This window comes from Taudactylus pleione, unplaced genomic scaffold (genome assembly GCF_031769625.1).
Source record: "Taudactylus pleione unplaced genomic scaffold, aTauple2 ptg000454l, whole genome shotgun sequence".
In the NCBI taxonomy this organism is placed as follows: Eukaryota; Metazoa; Chordata; class Amphibia; order Anura; family Myobatrachidae; genus Taudactylus; species Taudactylus pleione.
In genome coordinates, this window is record NW_028284856.1 from 2,144,597 (window position 1) to 2,165,208 (window position 20,612).

The window sequence follows — 20,612 nt, forward strand, 5'->3', positions numbered from 1 at the left end:
CAAGACCAAAGTGATTTTAAAACAACAAATGAAGAACCAGCTCACTCTTCACCAAATTCCTCAGTAAATCTACTCTTGTAAAATAAACATAGCAAGTACAAAGCAGCAAGTGAACAAGGTTATATCTACAATCCAGTGTTTTTATATTCACAATTCGTCTTTTGGAATTGTTTTGGCATTCTGAAATTGTAGAGGACTCACATCGCTTACCAGCAACACCTTAAACTGATATTGTTGGCAGTATACGCAAGGTGCAGTGGCAAATTCTCCAGGGTTGTAAAATGCACATTGTCACAGCATGCCGGGTTCCCTCTTACTGGGTCCAGCGGCGACGGCTCCTTGAGGTGTTGATGATCCCGCGGTGGAAGACCTTGTAGGTTCTCTCGGCTCAGCCACAACGTCAGCATTCCGTATCACCTTGTGGAAGGGTATTCCAGTGGTATTATCTTGCTACCAGCTCTCCTGCTTCTCCTACGGCTCCTTAGCTGTACCAGCAGCTTCCGTGCTGGCACCGGCACTCCAGCCTCTCCTACAGCTCCCTAACTGCACCAGCAGCTTCCGTGCTGCCACTGGCTCTCCAGCATCCCCAACAGCTCTGTAGCCGCATCAGCAGCGTCCGTGCTGCCACTGTCTCTCCTGCCTCTCCAATGGCTCCCTAGTCGCATCAGCAGCGTCCGTGCTGCCACTGGCTCTCCTGCCTCTCCAATGGCTCCCTAGTCGCATCAGCAGCGTCCGTGCTGCCACCGGCTTTCCTGCCTCTCCAACAGCTCCCTATCCACACCAGCAGCTTCCGTGCTGCCACCGGCTCTCGTGCCCCTCCAACGGCTCCCTAGCCACATCAGCAACATTCGTGCTGCCACTGGCTCTCAAAGCTGAAACCATTGAACACAGACTTGTATACCAGCTCTCTAAGCCGCAGTACACTAACTAGTACACAAACTTATGTCCCAACTCTCATGGACGCAGTACACTAATTAGTACACAAACTTGTACACCAACTTGTGTACCAACTCTTATGGATGCAGTACTCAAACTTGTGTACTGGCTCTCAAAGCCGCATCAATTGTTTACTCTCTTTTACAACTGGCTCCATCGGCTTACTAAACAACATCAACTGTGTACCTTCTTCTGTTACCGGCTCCAAGCCACATAACCGGCTCACAAAGCCGCATCAATTGTGTACAATCTTCTGTAACCGGCTTCAAGCCGCACCATCGGCTCTTAAAGCCGCATCGATTGTTACTCGCTTCTGCAAGCGGCTCCAAGCCGCACCATTGGCTTCAAAGCCACACCATCGGTTCACTAAGCCATATGATCGACTCCCAAGTCTACCTGACCTGTTTCTGTTCCTGTCGATCCTCTCACCACTGAATCCCATTGTACCTTGTGTGAATGTCTACTACCCCGAGTTATAAGCCCAGACGGCTGCCTAAGTACTGGTGAACATATCCTTGTTCTAAGGGAACAATGGGCGGTTGTTATTGGCAGAAGACCTCACTAGCCTAGGGGGTTCACACGGAGCAGGCCTTGGGAATTATAACACTCATCTAGCTCTCTTAGTGCATTCTGATACTCGTTTTTGACCTCGGCTATCTCCATCTCCTCCCTGGCACTGAGTTTGGTGATTTCTGGTTTGAACTTGGCTAATTCTGAATTGAATCCGTCTAATCCCTGGTACCGAGCTGTCCGTCTGGTTCTGACCTGGCCTGTTGACTATGCTGCTATACTGCTATATACTGTGTGTGTTTTGTTGGTCTCCCTTCCATGTTAATTGGTTTATTTTTTGCACATCCCACGTTTTTATTAACAAATCTTATGCACTTACACTCACTTTATTTATCATATAACATCAATATTCAATTTTCAAATGTACACACTAACTTTATAATCATCATCCATTAACAATGGATGTCTTTCCACTCATAAATATATTTTATTTATTTTTGTTTTCACTTCACACTCACTGATACACTATATGGCACAGTGCAATAATAGTTGTCAACAATTATATTGTTACTGTTCTAATAAGATTTAGACCCCTTCATATAGACAACAACTCTCCTAGGTTTCCTAATTTATTATTAGGTAATATAGATACCAAATGGTATTATATTTGTAACATGTATCCATATATGCACTATAATCGGGTCTGTCTGACATAACTATGATCCCTTCTTCTTTAACAACTAATAGTTTACATAAATTAATTCACAATACAATTTACGATAATAATCAATATTTATTGATAAATATTTATCAATAAATCATGTCAATATGACCGATACTTACCTTATACTATATCTGTAGTATGTAATGCCATTTAAATTCGCTGCTTTATATTATGTATTAATATTAGATCGATACAGGGATATCTCTAACATTCAGGGTAATTTGATTGGCTAGAAATGACACACCTTTGTTTAGGACTTCAGTACTTAGTATCTCATTGGAGGAATCACGGAGCTTACTGCATAAGTGTAAACCATTGCGTGATTGGTCCCAGTCGTCACATGTCCAAATGTAGTGATTTCATTGGCTCTTACATACCAATATACTTTGTGGCAATACACACAATCGGCTTGCCTTGAAAAAGCACACAGCGAAATGCGCGTCGGCACGCCCGCTGTGCACTCTTCCAATCTGTTTATACTAAAATGTTGTAAATATGTTGTAAATTAAGTAGAATGTCTGATACAATATACTAAGGAGAGTCCTACTGAGAAATACAGCGCTGCAGCCTTCTAACGCTCATTCATGAGCTAACTTGTGAATGGCAACATAGTTGCATCTTATATATTTGTAATGCCAACACTGGATAGATTTAGCTGTGATATATGACGCTGCAGTAGGAAAGAGCTCACTCCTGTTATATTTCAATAGCAATCTAGTAGCACAAGATGCAGGAAGAATATTAACATTGTAGTGAATTGTCAACCACTGCACTCAGTCTTGGGGGACTTTTCATTGCAATTTGAACTTGTCATTATAATATACTGTCAAGTATGGGGGATTAGGCATATTTTAAAAATTATACTCATAACTCCTAATACTGCCCCTTCACCAACTGTGTTAACCACTCAATTTAATAAACCACACTGGGTTATATTTACATCATGACTATTAGATTCTGATTGTATTACCAATCTTAGGTGTTTGAGTAACACACACAACTGGTGTCTAATGACAGACGGAGATTATTTTGACACCTCTGCTACGTATAACTAGGAGTTCAAATGAGGAAATACTACTACTTGACCATTTTAGAAATATGTTTATAGTATCTTTATACAACAAGATTACTGAATAGAAGGGTTCCCCCATCATTCAAATGAGATCTTGTATTGATATTAGATATCTTCCGTAATAATGGATCAATAATATCACTTCTTTGAGCTCTTTTCTCCTCTCACTTAGAGTATCAATTAATAGTGTTATGAATACTGAAGTCTACAACTATCATAATTGAATAAATGAAGATACACAGCGGGATTCCAAAGCAATTTTATTAAAAATTGAAAACCATTAAAAAACTCTATTCTTTCACAGATATTCACTACACTTTCACTTTTCGTCACTTCTTTCTTGATTTTAACCTTTATTTCGCTGATATTGGTATTACCCTCTTTTTTAATGTATACCCAATAAAGATTTATTAATTTTTAATATTCATGCAATAACTTTATGTGCGCCATATATTTAGACAAATACCTTTTTCTCCTTCTAGTAACTTAGTAAACATTTATTTTTGTCAAAATGGCAGCACCCCCAATTGAAACATTGATAGTAATTTATTAAATATGGGTCATCTTATTAATTATATGTTAAGTGTGCAGATGTATTTTTGTCCTTTGTTTTCTTCTGTCCCGAGAACTGCCAATGTTCTTGGACGACCTAATATTCCTGTGAATCCAGGTAGACCTTCGCCATAGAGCTAAAGAACAGGAAAAGCAACAGTCGTAATGCTTCAGCTTTAAGCTCGCTCCTCGTTTCACAGCCCCTGTTGATCCTCCTGAAGAACCCATCCAGATCGGGAAGTCACGTCTCCCTGCCGCAGAAAGGGAGAGGAGGTTCAAGAAAAGGCTATGCCTGTACTGTGGTGAACCAGGTCCCCATCTTACTGGCTGTCCCAAGTGCCTGGGAAACGTGAAGTCCTAACTGATCAAGGTGTGGTCAGATTAGGTGCATTTCAGCATACCTCAAAAGGAAATATTTCTAGCCATATCTCAATTGATGTGATCCTGCTAATAGAGAAGGCCACGGAAACCCCCAAGGCCTTTTTGGATTCTGGTGCTGATGGTAACTTAATCACAGTCAAGAAAGTGGAGGAGTTAGGAATGCCTAGTGTGCCTCTGCAGACTTCACTTTGCATCATTGGAATAGATGGGAATAAACTTCCTACGGCTACTATCTGCTCTCGGGCTACAGAAGTTGCCATGCAAGTTGGCGCTCTTCATAGGAAGTTAATTTCCTTCAATATACTCCCATAAGCGAAAGTCCAATTATCATGGGTCTTCCATGGTTATAGAAGAACGCTCCCACATTAGACTGAAGCGAACCAAAATCTTGTCATGGGAGTCTTAGTGCCATCTCAGGTGTTTGCCAATGATCAGACCTCAGCATCGAGTCATTAAAAATTCAACTATCTCTCCAGATGACTCTCTGCCAGCCCAGTATCGGTCCTTCAGGGATGTTTTCAGCAAGAAAGCCGCTGAGACATTACCCCTTCATTGGGAATGCGACTGCTCTATCAACCTATTACCTGGGAAAATGCCATTTTATGGAATAGTATTTCCTCTCTTGATTCCAGAAACTCAGGCAGTGTCTGAATACATCAAGGAGAACCTTGAACTTGGATTCATTAGAGCTGGTCTCTTGGATTAAAAGAGGGATGGAGGTTTCAGACCGTGTATTGATTACCGGGGTCTGAATGCCATCACCAAAGACCAGTATCCTCTACCCGTGAGCTCAGAATTCTTTGATCGAATAAAAGAGGCATCGATTTTTTCAAAGCTAGAACTTTGCGGGGCCTACTACGTAGATAGATTCTGGCCTGGGGACAAGTGGAAGACGGCCTTCAACACTCGTCATGGTCACTATGAGTCATGCCTTTTGGATTAAGCACCTGCTTTTTTCCAAAAAAACATGAATAACATCTACCAAGACCTGTTATATAGGAACATGTTGGTGAATTTGGATAACATCCTGATATTTTACAACTATGTAGTGAGTCATTGCAAGCACATACTGTATATGAGGTGCTGTCCCAACTCTGTGCTAACCAGCTCTTCTGAAAATTAGAGAAATGCACCTTCGAGCTAAAGGAGCTGGCTCTAGCCTCCAGATGAACCCAGAGAAATTTAGGTTGAAGGAAGGTGATACAATGCTTCCTTAGTGTCTGTAACTTCTACCGATAGTTCATCAGGAACTATTCATCTGTTGCAGCTCCTATCACCGCTCTTACCCAGAAGGTTCAAGATACCAGGGAATGGCCTCCAGAGGAAGAAGAAGCACTCACCTTTCTAAAGCAGTGTTTCATCTCAGCACCAATTTGAAGACAACAGCGATACCTGTGATGGTTCACACCAACCAGGTAGAAGAAACATCAAAGCTGACGTCTTGTGCTGGGATTTAGTTTCACTGAGATGGAAGAAGTTTGGGAGTATAAGCCTGTTCTGAACCCTGCTTGCTTTGTGGCGGTAGCCAACAAGGTCAATATTCCTCTGGGGAAGACGTCTGTAGCACCCAAACTCTGGGCAAAGTTACTTCAGTGGGCACATTTGTCATGTTGCACTGGTCATGCTGGTATAAAAGGAGCATGGAGCTAATCCTCAGGCAATATTGGTGGGCTACTATCCATCGAGTTGTCAAAAACTTTGTAGCAGCCTGGTCTACCTGCGCTCAGCACAAGGTTCCACCGCATTCTCCCTCAGGTTTCCTGCTTCCACTACCAGTGGCTGATTGTCCTTGGGCCCATATCTGCATAGACTTTGTTACAGATCTGCATTCTTACAAAAGTTTTAATACTATCTGGGTGGTGGTCGACAGATTGTCCAAGGCCACTCACTTCACTCCGCGGCACATGCACAGTGCGGCTCAGATGCATGTGTAGTAGACAAAACTTCATGCATTTACGGGAAAAAAAATTGAAAACTGCGTGTACCTCTGGACCAGGGGGTAAATCAGATGGAGAGGCCGGGATTTATTGGGGGTGGGGGCAGTTTATTTTTTATTTGCGGTTGCTATTGAACGTCAGGGCAGACTGGAGTGGGAGTAGAGAGTTACCTCATTGACCAACTTTACAGGAGCTGATAAGCCAGCATAGTCAGCCAAGTGTCCTGATTCTGGAAGGACAGTACCAGTGGGGCTCCATAAGGATAAAGTCATTGTCTATGGGTTGTTTTTTTGCCAAGCTATAGTTGCCTACATTGATTGAGGATGATACTAGGATATAGATGAACAATAAATTGGAGAATGAGGGTTTGTGAGGTTAAGTGTTTATTTTGGAAATTGTCACTTGTGGCATAAGAAGCCTCCAACAGAACTTCAGATTTTTAGTTCCCCCAGATGCACAGGAGAGCAGTCTTTCTCTCAGAACCGATCTACTTTATCCATATGATGATGCATAGGATGAAGAAAAATGAAGCACAAACAGTACAGAAAGCCATGAATTTTGCTATTTATTGCAGAAATAAATAGTATTTTGTTAAATATTAGAATATACAGTAGTGTTTATATGTACTAATGTTTTTTTGCAATAACTCAAAATACAATAACATGGAAGATATGTCCATTGATACATTTATTGAAACAGCAGAGCCAATAAAAACATGATCCATTGGATACATATACATAAGGATTATTTGTACAATGTTATTCAAAGTCCCAGATGCCACCAAGTGTAATTTCTGATAAGCAATCTGTATAGGTATAGAATGGGCCAATAATAAGTCATATTTACATTTTAATTGGTGGGTTACCCTCCAACAATCTAAGCTAGAACCACATGGCTGATTTGAAAGAGTTATGAATTTGGGTTTGAATGTTCCTTATATAGTCTCCATTTTAGGGGTCTGTGTGTTCGTTTGGGCTAATCTCTTGAACCACTGGACGGATTTTGATGTGGATTACACTATTCTATACAGCATTGGTCAAGGACGGTTTAGGTGTATGAACCATTCATCTATGACAAAAAGGAGCCGAGCAGTCACGATTTTAGTGAAGTCACAGAAAAAAATCTTGCACCAAGCTACTGTATAGGAGCTGGTCAGTGTGCTGAAACAGCAAGAGAGCATCTGAAGCTAAGCGATCAGAGATAGCAGTGTGCCCTGTTGCTTAGTAACAGCCTTGAGAGGGGAGGGAGTCAGGGACTGAGCAGAGTCATGTCTGAGAGTGAGAGACAGCCTCCAGCGAACAAACAAAACAGCTGCCATTTTTTATTTGTTGTCATGAGTTGCATGAAGGAGCTAGCATTAGGAGGGCATGCTGGTTCTAGTAGTGCTAGTTGGAGTTCCCAGGGGTGACTCCCAGGTAAGCTGGCTCTCAATTTGGATGCATTTATGTATGTGCCTTTATCATGAGGCCTTACATTTGACAAAATATTTATGTGCCTTTATTATGAGACCTTATAATTGGTATATTTTTGGGGTGAGCGTTTGGGCGTAAGGGCCCCCGAGGCTACTCTGGCTGGGCCACCTCAGGGCATCACCACTTAATACACATAGTTACTTTTCACATCACCTTTTATGTATGTTTTTTATTCATGTAATTTTTCACATATATTTTAACCCCTTTTTCAACACTTATTAACTACTCGCACACATCTATACTTTACACTGCACTGTCACCCTTTTTTCCAGTTTTCGTGTGATGCCCTGGGGGGGGGTCCTGGGCTGGACATTTTTTTGCCCTGCACTCCGGACGTGAACCCCTTAGTGTTAGGAACTGCTAGTGACAGAGAAGCCGTGACGTGGCCTAGCAGCTTCTCATGTATTTGCAAATGCATGCAACTAATATCTCTGAATTTCTATTACCATATAGTATTCATATAATGTTGCAAGTATAATTTAGTGTGCTGAGGAACAATAGGGGGTTAAACCCCCCCCCTTTTTAATTTTTGTACATATATTTTTCCCTGAAAGGATCTCTGGGGGAACTATTATTGAGTTACCAATTTGTATCCGCCATTTGGATACTTAATTACTACCTGAATACAGTAACTCTGGCTACAGTAACTCTGGTATGCAATCGGGAAGCCGACTGCCTAAATACCGGCAGCCGGCTTCCCGACTGTCACATCCCGGCAAGGGTGAAATGCCAGGCGTCTAGATATAGAGGCCCGGCATTTCTCTGACGCCGGGAGACCGGCGCCCGGCATCCCGATTGTAGTGATGTCGGGCGCCGCGAGCGGACAGCCGCGCGGGGGGGGGGGTTAGGTTTAGGGCTCCCGGGGGGGACTTAGGGTTAGGCACCCCCCCGGGAGGGTTAGGCTAGGGGGAGGGAGGGTTAGGCACCCCCGGAGGGGACTTAGGTTTAGGCAGCGGGGAAGGGGGTGGTTAGGGTTATACTTCAAGTCATGTCATCATCATCATTTAGTGTGGACTGAAATGACGGCATATGTCTTTTGGCAGGTCTAAGGGGATTTTCACCCTGCATCATAGCCTGGAGGGCAGTAGAGGTGGAGGAGGCACAGGGGGGACCTGCATGGGTGCAACCTGTTGAGGCAGTCCCTGTGAGGGAAAAACCGACTGCTTTGGGAACCCCATCGGGGGAAACACAGGTGGTACTGCCCTGCAATGGATGTCAATGCCTGAGCAAAGAACGCCCAAGGAGGTTCCTGCATGGTGGCTGAGACAACAAAGGGGCCTTTAGCATTATAACACCTCACACATAATCCCTCTTGCACCATGTCTCCCTCACCTAAACCTGCAGCACATGACTTGCATGACAGCAGGGAGGGTGCAGAAATGTGCACATTATCATCACTCTCAGACATAATGGCAGAGAATGATGTGAACACTGTATATGACAAACCACACAGATAAACAGGGAAAGCTGCCTTACCCTGGTCTGGCTAGCACAGACCCCGGGGTCCCGCCGAGATCCCCAGATCAGTACTGGCGTCACGCCGCCGGCGGGTGACTGAGCAGGAGGGTGGACGTCCAATGGACTGTCCGACGTTGGCCGCTCTAAAGAAGAAAACTGAAAACTTATTTTGGGGCTGTAAACAGCCCCTGCTGCGTCAACAGTGACCCGACTCTGGCCGGACACCAAATGAAACTAAGGTGTCTCTGGCTCGGGGGCTGGGGTATAGGGGGAGGCCCAGTGCATCCTGGAAGTTGAAAAAATTAACTGCGTGATGCCCGGATGTCCTAGCCATCGCTTAAACCCCAAGGTCTCCATGAGTAGCCTATGGACCCTGAAGAAGAAAAATCCTTTTTTACTGCATTTCTAAAAATTCTGGTGAGTGCCTCCATCTCTGTGCCCTATGTATTTGGACTCCCATCTGCACTGGAGTATAAACCAATTAAAAATATTTATTTAATCATACATATCCCATAGAAAAAATTATGTAGAAGAATAAAATTAAATATAAAAATATATATATAATTATAAAAAAACAACTTCGTAAAAGTCACAGTTTCAGTAACATAAAAGTTGAATTGTATCATGATGATAAATGCATCATTTCAAATTGTAACATAAAAATAATCTAGTATCCATATAGCACAAATGTAAGTTTCCTTGGTACTGTGGAACATGATCTTATGATTTACAAATTAAAATCCAATGTAATGACTGTGCTGGAATTGAAAAGCCTCTTAGTTTTCAGCTTGAAAAGAGGTTTACTTGCATTAGCCGTGCAATAAAACCACCTCCAGTATATAACTGCTAATTTAGCCCAATTAAGGCTGATTCCAATACAAGTGAATTAAAAAACAGGTTTAAAGTCAAATACAAATGCACTACCCGTGCTCAAAATTATAACTCTCGCTGGGCGATAAATATAATGATTCCCTCCAGTAAAAAACTTTAATTGGCCCAATATATACTTTGCAGTTACTTTGTATAAGAAAAGTTCCACACTTACAGTGGTGTGAATAACAAAAGCCCACTATTTTTCATGACTTATTGAGACATTTTTAAAGGTGAAAAATATTAAAGTGATTACATTTCATGTGGATTGGTGAGTGCCCTGTTTTTGAAACAGACTATTGTGGTTTCAGTAATTTGTGTTGGGACAGTACAAGGCACCCATATTGATGGACTTAAAGGAGGAGTGTATACATTACACATATATATATATAATTCCCAGATTACAAAGAGTAGCTATATGAACAACTAATGTATAGTCTGAATGACTAGCAGCTGACTGTAAACCATGTAATTGCCTTGTGACAACAACACAATACTTGCCATCCAGTAACTCATAGTTCATATTCTACAATGCATCCTCTTTACATTTTTTTTAATGGTATCATGATATCAGCATACATGTATCATGCAAATGTATGGGCAACCATGGGAATCCTTCCAAATAACATGAATATGTGTCTAAAGAATTGTATTTGGACTATATTTTTATTGAAAGCTAAAAACACTACATGCAATTATCCTTTAAAATATACTCAGATACATTAATGATTCTAATTTTATTTATTACAATATTTTAAAATTTCTCTGTCACACTAATAAAGTTTGGGAGCTATCGGCATTTACTTTACTAACCTCTCCGAAGATATGCATATCATAGGCACTTTTCCTTACTCTATATTTGCAGAACGTGTCATAATTACAATCCAGGATTATCCCCCAAACTAGATTTATTTTGACCCCCTAACTTTATGAACATCTGCACTTAGGAAAAAGTGTCCCTGAAAAAAATTGTTTATGTTGATTCAATTAAACCCAAAAAAATTTTTTCTGAACATTTATAGAAAAATAATCTAAAAATAAGTATTATAAAATGAATATATTTATATTACCACACTTTTTAGATATTAAATAAACCAGAATTTATAAAATAAGAAACAAAGGAAGATATGTCAGCGGTCATTGATTGGCCTCCATGTCCATATTAATGCCCAAGATATATTGATATCCCTTCCTCTATAAGTATTCATTAAGTTTACAGTTTATACAAGCAAAATAAAAAGATTGCAAATAGGGGGTATAAAAATATTATAAAAATATGAATATTTCATCATGAGATGTGCTGAACTGGTCTGCAATGGGGGTACTGTAGTCTTTGATTATCATGTACCTTTTGAATTCTTAAAATGTTGTCGACGGCCTTTACTAGACTTTTGTAATGCTTTTAGGTTAGGTCTGGTAAGAGAAAGACTATGACAAATTTCATTGCACTCTTTATGTTGCAGGCTGAAGAACATGTATATCCCGTAATTTCCAAAATTCAGGCATTTGGCTCCTGATGTATCCTTAACTGAATGGATCTGTGGGTCTGTGAGGTAAATGAGTGCTTCTCCTTTGTCACTTCCTGTTACCCAACCTGAAAAAAATACATAAAGTTGTATTATTTGGGGATTGTTCTTTGGCACAACACATTGACAGCTATCTACTTAAGTGCAAATCTGGAAGCCTGTAATTCAAATGCTGTTGTGTGACAGCCAGCGCCTAATTGTACACTTTGTTTATATGAAGAAATGCACATGTGCAAAATATTGTATCTTCTAATTGGAGCAAATCGACAGAGTCTATTCTGATAGTGGGCCAAGAACATGAATGCTTCAAGTTATGTACCCACAAACAAAAACAAGATTTCCTCTTGTGGGACAACATTATTCGAGGGGCATGTATCAAGCCCCTTTCTACTAAAATCATGTGGAAAGTGCAGTTTCTGCATGATTTTATGTATCCCGGCTATGTAACAATAGCCCAATACAGGAGATATCAAAGAAATCTCCTGCAAAAGGCTAATTAGTGCCTTAGACAGCAGACCCCATTATTCTCAACTGTTTTCCTAATATACTGCATTTTGTTTCCCTCAATGAGTAGTACAGTATATAAGTTCTCCTTTAAAATAACTTTTTCCAATCTCAAAAGATATTTGATTCTACCTATTAGGCCTACTTACTATGCCCCAGTGATGACCTAAATTTTCTGCAAGAAATCTATCTTCACCTCTGTTTATCGAGGATAGTACATTGGGGCAGATGAGCGATAATGGCTATCAGAGGTAAGCACAGCTTTACCACTTCGCCAGTCAGTCTTTAGTGCCTGAGAACGAGCATGTGCCATGGAACTAGTAAATAAGGGAAAATGCTTTATGTGAGTAATAAAGTATCTTATGTTACGATACTGCACCGCAGCTATTGCCATTCTGAGATGTCCACAGAGGCGGTATTCATGATAAATCGGTTTCCCTGTGCTTGACCATAGCTTTCACCAGAAGTATAGCCTTGATAAATAGGTTGGGTTATCTTCCTATAATAAATATGCTAGGACGTATTTTAAATTAAGAACCTATATATTCAAAATTGTAAGTGAAAATTGCATGCAACACCAAGAGTAACCTAATATATGTGCAGTCCTAAATGTATAGTAACACATGCCTCATAATAAATATAAGAGATAATAATGACTAGTTGAACTTACTGTATTAAAAATATGAAGATCACACTGGATTTAATCCTTCTTTGATAAATACAAATAGAAAATACAAGCAAAGAAGTTCCATAACTTACCTTGTAAATCCACCACTATATCAGAGAAATTAGAAAATTCATAGGCAAAATGCCCGAAAGCCAAACCATACTTTGTAGCTTCGTACTGCATTCTCACAGTTTCTGTGTTATTTGTAAGTTTTACAAACTCTCCAAGAATATAAGGCTCCACACTCACACATCCCTTAATGCTGTCGCCTTCTGTAATCTGAAGCAGTAAAAGGGACAATAAGGACACATGGCCATACCACAAATGCAAGACTTCTCATCCAAAACATAATATATCACATCTGAGCCATACGTGCATACTAAACTACTCTATGTGTCTTATAATGGAGAATCACAATGACTATACAGTGATTTGTAGGTGAGTGCTATTTACCCTTAATACCAGAACTGTGAGCTACATGTCACTATTAGTATAGTTGAATTACAGTAAAAAAAAAAGTATATATATATACAGTATAATATATATATATATATATATATATATATATATTCTGTTTATTCAAGGCATTAAGAAAAGAACGTTGCAGATACATATTCCAATAAACACATAGGTTAATAATTGTCTATAGCCGTTACATATCTTGTGTATCGCTACTACAGCCAAAGTCTGCCAGGAGAAGAACATGCAAAAGATTCTAACTTTATTCACATAATTAGGATAAAAGAGGAGTAAATGGGAAGGATGGGATGGAAAATTGATGTGGAGAGAGATAGACCATTTTGGTGGTTTGAGAAAGAAAAAGTCCAAATGAGTGAATGTGTGGAGGGAGATTACCATTGGCAAGGACACTACTGTAGATTATACATTGAACAAGAGCTGGTTATAAAAGAATGCCACGGAGCCCAAAGTTCCATTACGGTAACAGAGGAGGCCCTAAGGATGCTAGTTATATGCTCCAACTGGTATGTTCGACAAAATAATATTAGCCAGATTGTTAAAGTAGGAGGGTGAAACTTCAAAGATGCAGCTGACGTGACTGCACAAATAATATAACTAATCACTTTTCACGTGTGTTTGGAAATCTGCAATGAGCAGTATTTTCCCTTTCCTGGGACTAATATTGGTGGTAGTAGGGATCAGCTTTATGATATCTGTAAACAGTGTTTGAAGAAAACCTAATTTGCCCGCAATTTATCCAGTGTCAGGTGCATTTGAAAAATACAGTTTTATCTTCATGTGCTAGTGGAACTGTCCCATAGGAGATCTGCAGGATTCCCGGAGGTCAGAAGATTGAGAAGTACACTTGGCTTTGAGGGGTCATTTATAACTTATATACCCTTTTTAGATCATAAGAGGAATATATGAAATAAGTAACACTGGGGAAAGGTCAGGTTACAATATAATGGAGAGGAAAATAGGACTAGGTTTCTAGTCTTGTAACAACAGGACCAGATAACTAAGGATAGCTGGATTATTTTGTGAGAGCATGCTGTGGGGGTCAATTCAAGAGATGCAGACATACTGTAAATATTAAATACATTGTTATCAGCTGGCATTGTTATATTGGGGTCAGCATAGGACTGTTTATCAAGAGCTTTATAGATGGGATTTCCATGATTGAGTATTACTACACAAGCTTCAGATCACCATGTGCAATGCCAGATGTCAGCTGAGGTGGTGTAAAGCACCCTGCCATTGCATTTTGGAGCAGTGGAAATGTGTTCTATGGAGTGATAACACAGGCATCAATATGTAGCAGTCAGACGGAAAAATGTGGGTGTGGTGGATGCCAGGAGCATGCTTCCTGACTGCATGATATTGGCAACTGTGAAGATTGGTGAAAGAGGAATGACAGTGTTGGTCTGTTTTTCAATGTTTGGACCTGGGCTTCTTAGTTCTAGTGAAGGGAAAGGTTAACACTACAGCATGCAGTTACATTCTTGAGAACTGAATTTTTCCAACTTTGTGTCAACAGTTTGGAGAAGGCCCTTTCCTATTTCAGCAGGAGCATACCCCTGTGCACAATGCATGATCCATCAAAAACGGGTTTGGTGTAGAAGAATTTGACTGGCCTGCACAGGGCAGTAACTCCATCAACCACCTTTGGAAGTCAGATGTTTCAAAGCTTTGAGAGAGATAAAGTACCAGCCAATCAGTTTCTGTCATTTTTCAAACACAGCCTGTAAAATGACAGTTAGAAGCTGATTGGTTGGTACTTTATCTCCAAGCTTTGATACATCTCCCTATTGGGATGAAATTAACTGCCAACTGTCAGCCAGGCCTTACCTCCTAGCACCAGTGCCTGGACCTCACAACTGCTCTTGCTAAATGGATGGAAATTGAATGTAAAGCCTTCCCAAACTAGTAGAGGCTATTATAGCAGCAAAGGGGGTCCAGGTCTATATTATTGTTCCATGGTCTGGGGATGAGATGCTCACACCCATTTGTGCTCTCTGATATTCGGGTGTACTTCCTGTCCATATTCTGACAGCACAGCCAGACTGCAGGACCATAATAGTGCACTTCATGTTTCACTTCCTTAGTGTTTGAGGAACATGGTGACCGTATTCTCCTCTCACAGACAACATACAGACAACCCAGTGTCAGAAATGCTTCTTCTGTGCCATTTGCTATTATATTCTGCCCATTATTTCCAGTGTCATGCTCTTTATTGAACAAATGTGTCCACATACATCTATCCTCCATGGGCTACAAATCTCGTTACACATAACAGGTAAGAGCCGTGTGACTCGGTAGCATCGGTCATCTTTTTGTGGGACTTTTCCCCTTCAAATGCATCTTATTCGCACAGCGATGTGAATAGGACGCACAAAAAGCTTCTGTTGAGTAAAATGATATATGCTGTGTGTGACTGCGGCTGTATCTGCATACGAAATGCTACGTTACAGTGTCAGCGTTTTTGACACAGTAATGTAGCATTCACATGCAGTTACAGCCGCAGTCGCACACAGAATAACATGCCGCATAAATGGCAGAAGCGGCTTGTGTGTCATATTCGCATCGCTGTATGAATAAGACGCATTTGTAGGGAAAAACGTCTCACGAAAAGACGCTCTGCGCTACCGAGCCACACCATGTGCGACTAGAAGTGCTGTTTAACGTGCAAGGAGGGAAGATGTATGTGGACATATATGTACTATAGAGATTTTCCAGAAAGGGTAAGTTATATCCATTGCTTACTGTGATACTCTTACCAAAAGAACAGCAGAGGGGATATAAAATATCTGAGTGGGTATGTTCAGCTCATACAGCCTTTTGTTGAATTCTGTCACATAATACTGAGCAGTCATCTGACGCTCAACATCGACGAAATGATACAGCAGCTCCTTGTGCTTCTTGTAGGCTTTCCCAACGTACCTACAACAAGAACACATACAGGTCAGACAGACATGTTGATAAATTGATTCTAGCGTCGAGTGTCACAAGTAATTCACTATCACATTCCCCATAATTAAAATATATTTGTAGCGTAAACAAAATCATAATGTGTGTTACTACTTTGATCCCACAACACAGTTAATATAAAAATATGTTCAGTGGTGGATATGATCTTGTGGGATACAGATTTATAAATTTTCCTAGAGTGCATCATATATGATGGAAATGTGTCCTGACGTAGTACTCAAATGTTGTTATCATCAAATGAGAGGAAAAAGTACCTTCCCAGAGTCTCATCCTGGTGCAGAAAGTGGACCCAGAAAGCTTTTCTTTGCTTTCCCTCTCTTTTAACATCCACATCATCCCCAAAGTGCACGACTGTTTCCTGCGCAGTCCACAACTCAGATTTTTTGGAAAATTTCAGAAGCAGAGCGTCTGCATACAATATACAGATATAACTTCAGATACAGTATATACTATAAGTCTGGGCACAATAGTCACGTGACAAATATCAGCTGTCAGCTATGACGTTTATTAAAATACACAACGTAAAATTAACTTCATTTGTTTTATTTTTTAAATTCAAGTCTATTAATTAGCAAACAGTTACACTCTCCTTTCCTATGGCAATAAAGGAAAGAATCAGATGTGTTAAATATGGTGAAGCTATATTTAACACACCTGCTTACTAGGAAGATAAACTAATTGCTATGAATAAAGTGGTTGTAAATGGAGCAATAAAAAGCATATTTCTCCTAGGCTGGCTCCCTCCAGAACTGTGATGTATACAGCATAACATCCCATGAGCAAGCATAGGACCCGATTTACAGATGGATGCTAATGCCATTGCAGCTGCAATTTGGTACACAACGCAGCTGCGAAAATATGCTAATGGTTCCAAAGATCACCTTAGCATAAGGATTCCCACCGCTGCCTTCTTACATGCGTACGACATTGCATAACTGCGTAAATGTTGGTAACATCAACGCACATCGAGTGGGCAACTTGCCCTTGTGGAAGGTCTGACCAGCTGCAGACTCAGCAGCTCTCCTGACATGCAGAGGGCTCTCATGCTGCATAGGAGATTGCAAGGGATAATTTATGCACGCCCATGTAACCGCGTTTAAACGGTCAGACACACCTGCGTTTTTCTGACCATCCCCCTGTTACCACCCCCAAATGCTGACTACCTGTCACTCACTTTGCAATGGGATCCTCTGTCCGTCCATAATCGCAATGCGATTGGTGCACACGTGCAATGCGGCTTATGTGCATGCGCAATAGCAAACAATTGCTCGATCTAGCTTCCATGTCTGAATCAGGCCCATAGTGTAGTCTGATGGCTTACGCATACTTGCCTATTCTCACTGGATTTCAGGTAGACTCCCGAATTCTCTGGTAAAATGGGTTGGGCAGTGGTGAGATGACGCAATGCTCTATGAAATGCACAATTGTCTCTGCCTCATCATGGGGACGGGGCTAGAATCATGTGATTCGCAGCTCCACGCCCTCACTTAGCACACCTGGATCTCCCTCTCCACAGATCTCCCACATCCCAGCATTATAAAGTTGGCAAGTATGAGATTACATAGGAGCTGAAGTTGGGCAATCTCTCAGATCACCTTCCTCTATATTACACTTCTCTTCTGTGCAAACAGATTAGTGCATGAGTGAGCTGGATTTAATACTAGAGGGATGATGTATCAAGCCTTGGAGAGAAAAAGTAGAGAGAAATAAAGTTCCAACCAAGCTACTCCTAACTGTCATTTTTCAATCAGACCCTGTAAAATTACAGTTCGAAGCTGATTGGTTGGTAGGCAGAGTCTGTTTGCAGCTCCATAGGCTGCGAGCTGAACCTGACTTCTGCAGGTAACATGCGGAAACTGTTGCAGCTTCCACGCATGATTGAATTTGACCCAAAGTGTCCAAGAATAACAGTTGGTTGAATGTGTTGTGCATTTTTCCTCCATAGGGTGCAAGCAGAATCAGCATTCAGACGGCTTCAGTGGCTAATTGAATCTGCCCAAATAGATTTCTGATATTGCCAGAATGTTGGAAACAAAATGATTAAACCAAAGGTAATTAGTGGAAGATCAAAATGTCACAGATTTCAGGCACAGGACTTCACCATGCTTTAAGCCGGCCTCCACAGACTCAGTGAACATGGCCTCTGTGGCTGCACCTCTGCGTTTGAAAATGCAGCTGTGTTCACTGACACGCCTGTGACACTCCCACAACACGCATATGAGACGGGCTTTTTTTTAGCTTACTTCAAACCTCCTTGCAGTCTCCTCCCAGGAACGCTGATCCGCTGTCTGCCACCAGTTCTTATAAGTGACTCTGGGCCTGATTCCGCATGGATAGCTATTGTGATTGCAGCTCCGTAATCAAACGGATGTCTGCGGCAAAAATATGCTAATGAATGCAATCGCAAAGCCGTTGCACAACCAGCATAGAGATGCCCATTACCTTTATCTCACATCCGTAAGACCTTGCAGTCCTGCGTATACATCGGTAACATCGGCCCCTCACGCAGATTTACAGCAGGTCTGACCTTGTTGAACGGCTGCGTATGCCGTTTCAGTGGCTACTTTATGCACGCCCAGGAAATGGCGTTCAAATGGAAAGACACGCCTGCGTTCCTCTGAACACTCCCCCGTCACCACCCCCCAATGCTCACAGCCTGTCACACTATGTGATGGCTTTTATTCTGCTAGAGTGATCGCAAAGAGATCGCAATGCTTACTCACGCACGCGCACTGCGCTGCATACGCATGTGCAGTACGTACCATCGATCGATCCATGCTGAATAAGGCCGCCTCAGTTCGCAACAGCAGTCTCTGCGTAAACTCAGTGGTTTGCATGCACCATAGGGGTTTCTCTGACTTTTTGCACAATGCGCAGTAGCAAATAATCGCTCAGCTGTGCAAACATCGACACTGCATCCACCTCTGAATCAGGCTCTAGGTCACCAATTAGGTGGTCAGCGTTATTATGATTATGGGTGTCGGCCCTGGAGAAAAGGAGGTATATTGGCCTTGCTGGAGCTACAAACGTGTGAAATGATGCTACAGACCTTAGATTCTACCCTTGTGGCATGCTAACAAAAATGTTGGCCCCCAAAATCTTGAAACTAGGAGCTATGGGTCTCATTCAGACCCTCTCGCGAGCGCTGTCCGCTCGCAAGCGGGTCGATGGTGCCCAAGTGCGTCGCTCGGGGTCTCGCACCAAAGGGGGCGTGCTGTCGATGGTGGGTGATAGCACGCCCCCTTTGGTGGGCGTGCCGGGGGCGTGGCTGCCCAGACGGAGGCGTTCCCATGGGAACGCCTACCGTCTGGGTCCGGCCCCACTGACATCACTAGTGATGTCAGTGGGAGTAATTTTGGCTCTGATAGAGCCAAAATCACTCCAGGGCTTGCGGCAACAAGACCCTACTGCAGGGTCTCGTCGCAAGCCCGATGGTCACGATGGTCTTGACCATCGCAATCATCATGGACGCTCGCATAAGCTGTGGGTGGTAACCCACAGCTATGCGAGCGTCCAAGAGGCCGCTCCAAGTTTAGGTAGGAGGGCCCTGATTCAGAGCGGGCGCTCAGGTCAGAGCGTCCGGCTCTGAATCAGGCCCTATGTTTGCAGTGTTTCTGTAGTAACAATAGAAGCAGGAGTCTTTCTATATGTTATGTAGTGTTTGCTAACATGCTGCATTACTGATGCATGGCTACTAGGGCAGTGACCCCGGCTGGACTACTTCAGATAATCATTAATGTATTACTACCCAGGGGTTTTAAGTGTGAAATTTGTCTTTTCAGTATTTCTCCAGACAATAGTGAAAGCAGCTGTTACTTATATAAATGTATGTAGCAGATAAAAGGAGTCCTTTTTTTCTACATTTCATAGAGTACTAAGGACAAGATTTTCACAAACCTAATTTGACAAATATTTAATCCACAATTGATCAATGTACAAACTAACTTTTGTTGGTTATAATGAGAAAAGCAAAATAATTTATGCTGTACAAAAATGACATCAATATTCAGCTACTATTTTCTGCAGTACCTTATTATGGACAGCTTTTGGTTTTAGCAAAGCTATTCAGAGATAGCAACTACAACAATGACACCTGTTTAGTGTATAAATGGATTCAAGCCTTAATATTCAGAGGACACAGTTCTGAAATGTGACTGCTTACACATCCATAAAGCTGATATTTACCATGAACTCACATCACAATAGGATTATAACAACAGTTGGAAGGCTGAGGATGCAAAATGGATTTGGCATCCTAAGTATGGATCTATGCAGGGGATCGGTATGGAATACCCGGACGCATGTCGAATGGGATCGGTATGCTGAAAGAACTACTAAGATGCTGGGAATCGGTACGGACGCATGGGACGAATCCCGACGCTGGAAGACCGGCAGTGAAGATCCTGACAGGTGAGTATTTTCTATATTCACTAACCTAACCCCTCCCTAACCCTCCCTTAGGGGTGCCTAACCCTAAACCCCCCCAAGTGTCTAACCCTAACCCCCCCTGTAAGTGCTAAACCTAATTCCCCTTCCCCGCAGCCTAAACCTAAGTC

The 20,612-nt window shown here is 41.7% G+C and overlaps 1 protein-coding gene across 3 annotated transcripts in view; it reads right to left on the bottom strand.

The window, feature by feature from the left end:
- Positions 1-6,668: 6,668 nt before the first annotated feature.
- Positions 6,669-20,612, bottom strand: part of ALPK1 (alpha kinase 1) — a 184,988-nt gene continuing 171,044 nt past the window's right edge. For all 3 annotated transcript variants that reach the window (XM_088448335.1, XM_088448333.1, XM_088448334.1), the window contains exons 12-15: positions 16,311-16,464; positions 15,846-16,008; positions 12,702-12,888; positions 6,669-11,506 (exon numbers count right to left, since the gene is read on the bottom strand). In XM_088448335.1, coding sequence (XP_088304461.1) covers positions 11,253-11,506; positions 12,702-12,888; positions 15,846-16,008; positions 16,311-16,464 — 758 coding nt within the window. In that variant the 3' untranslated portion in view covers positions 6,669-11,252. The remainder of the gene's footprint in view (positions 11,507-12,701; positions 12,889-15,845; positions 16,009-16,310; positions 16,465-20,612) is intronic.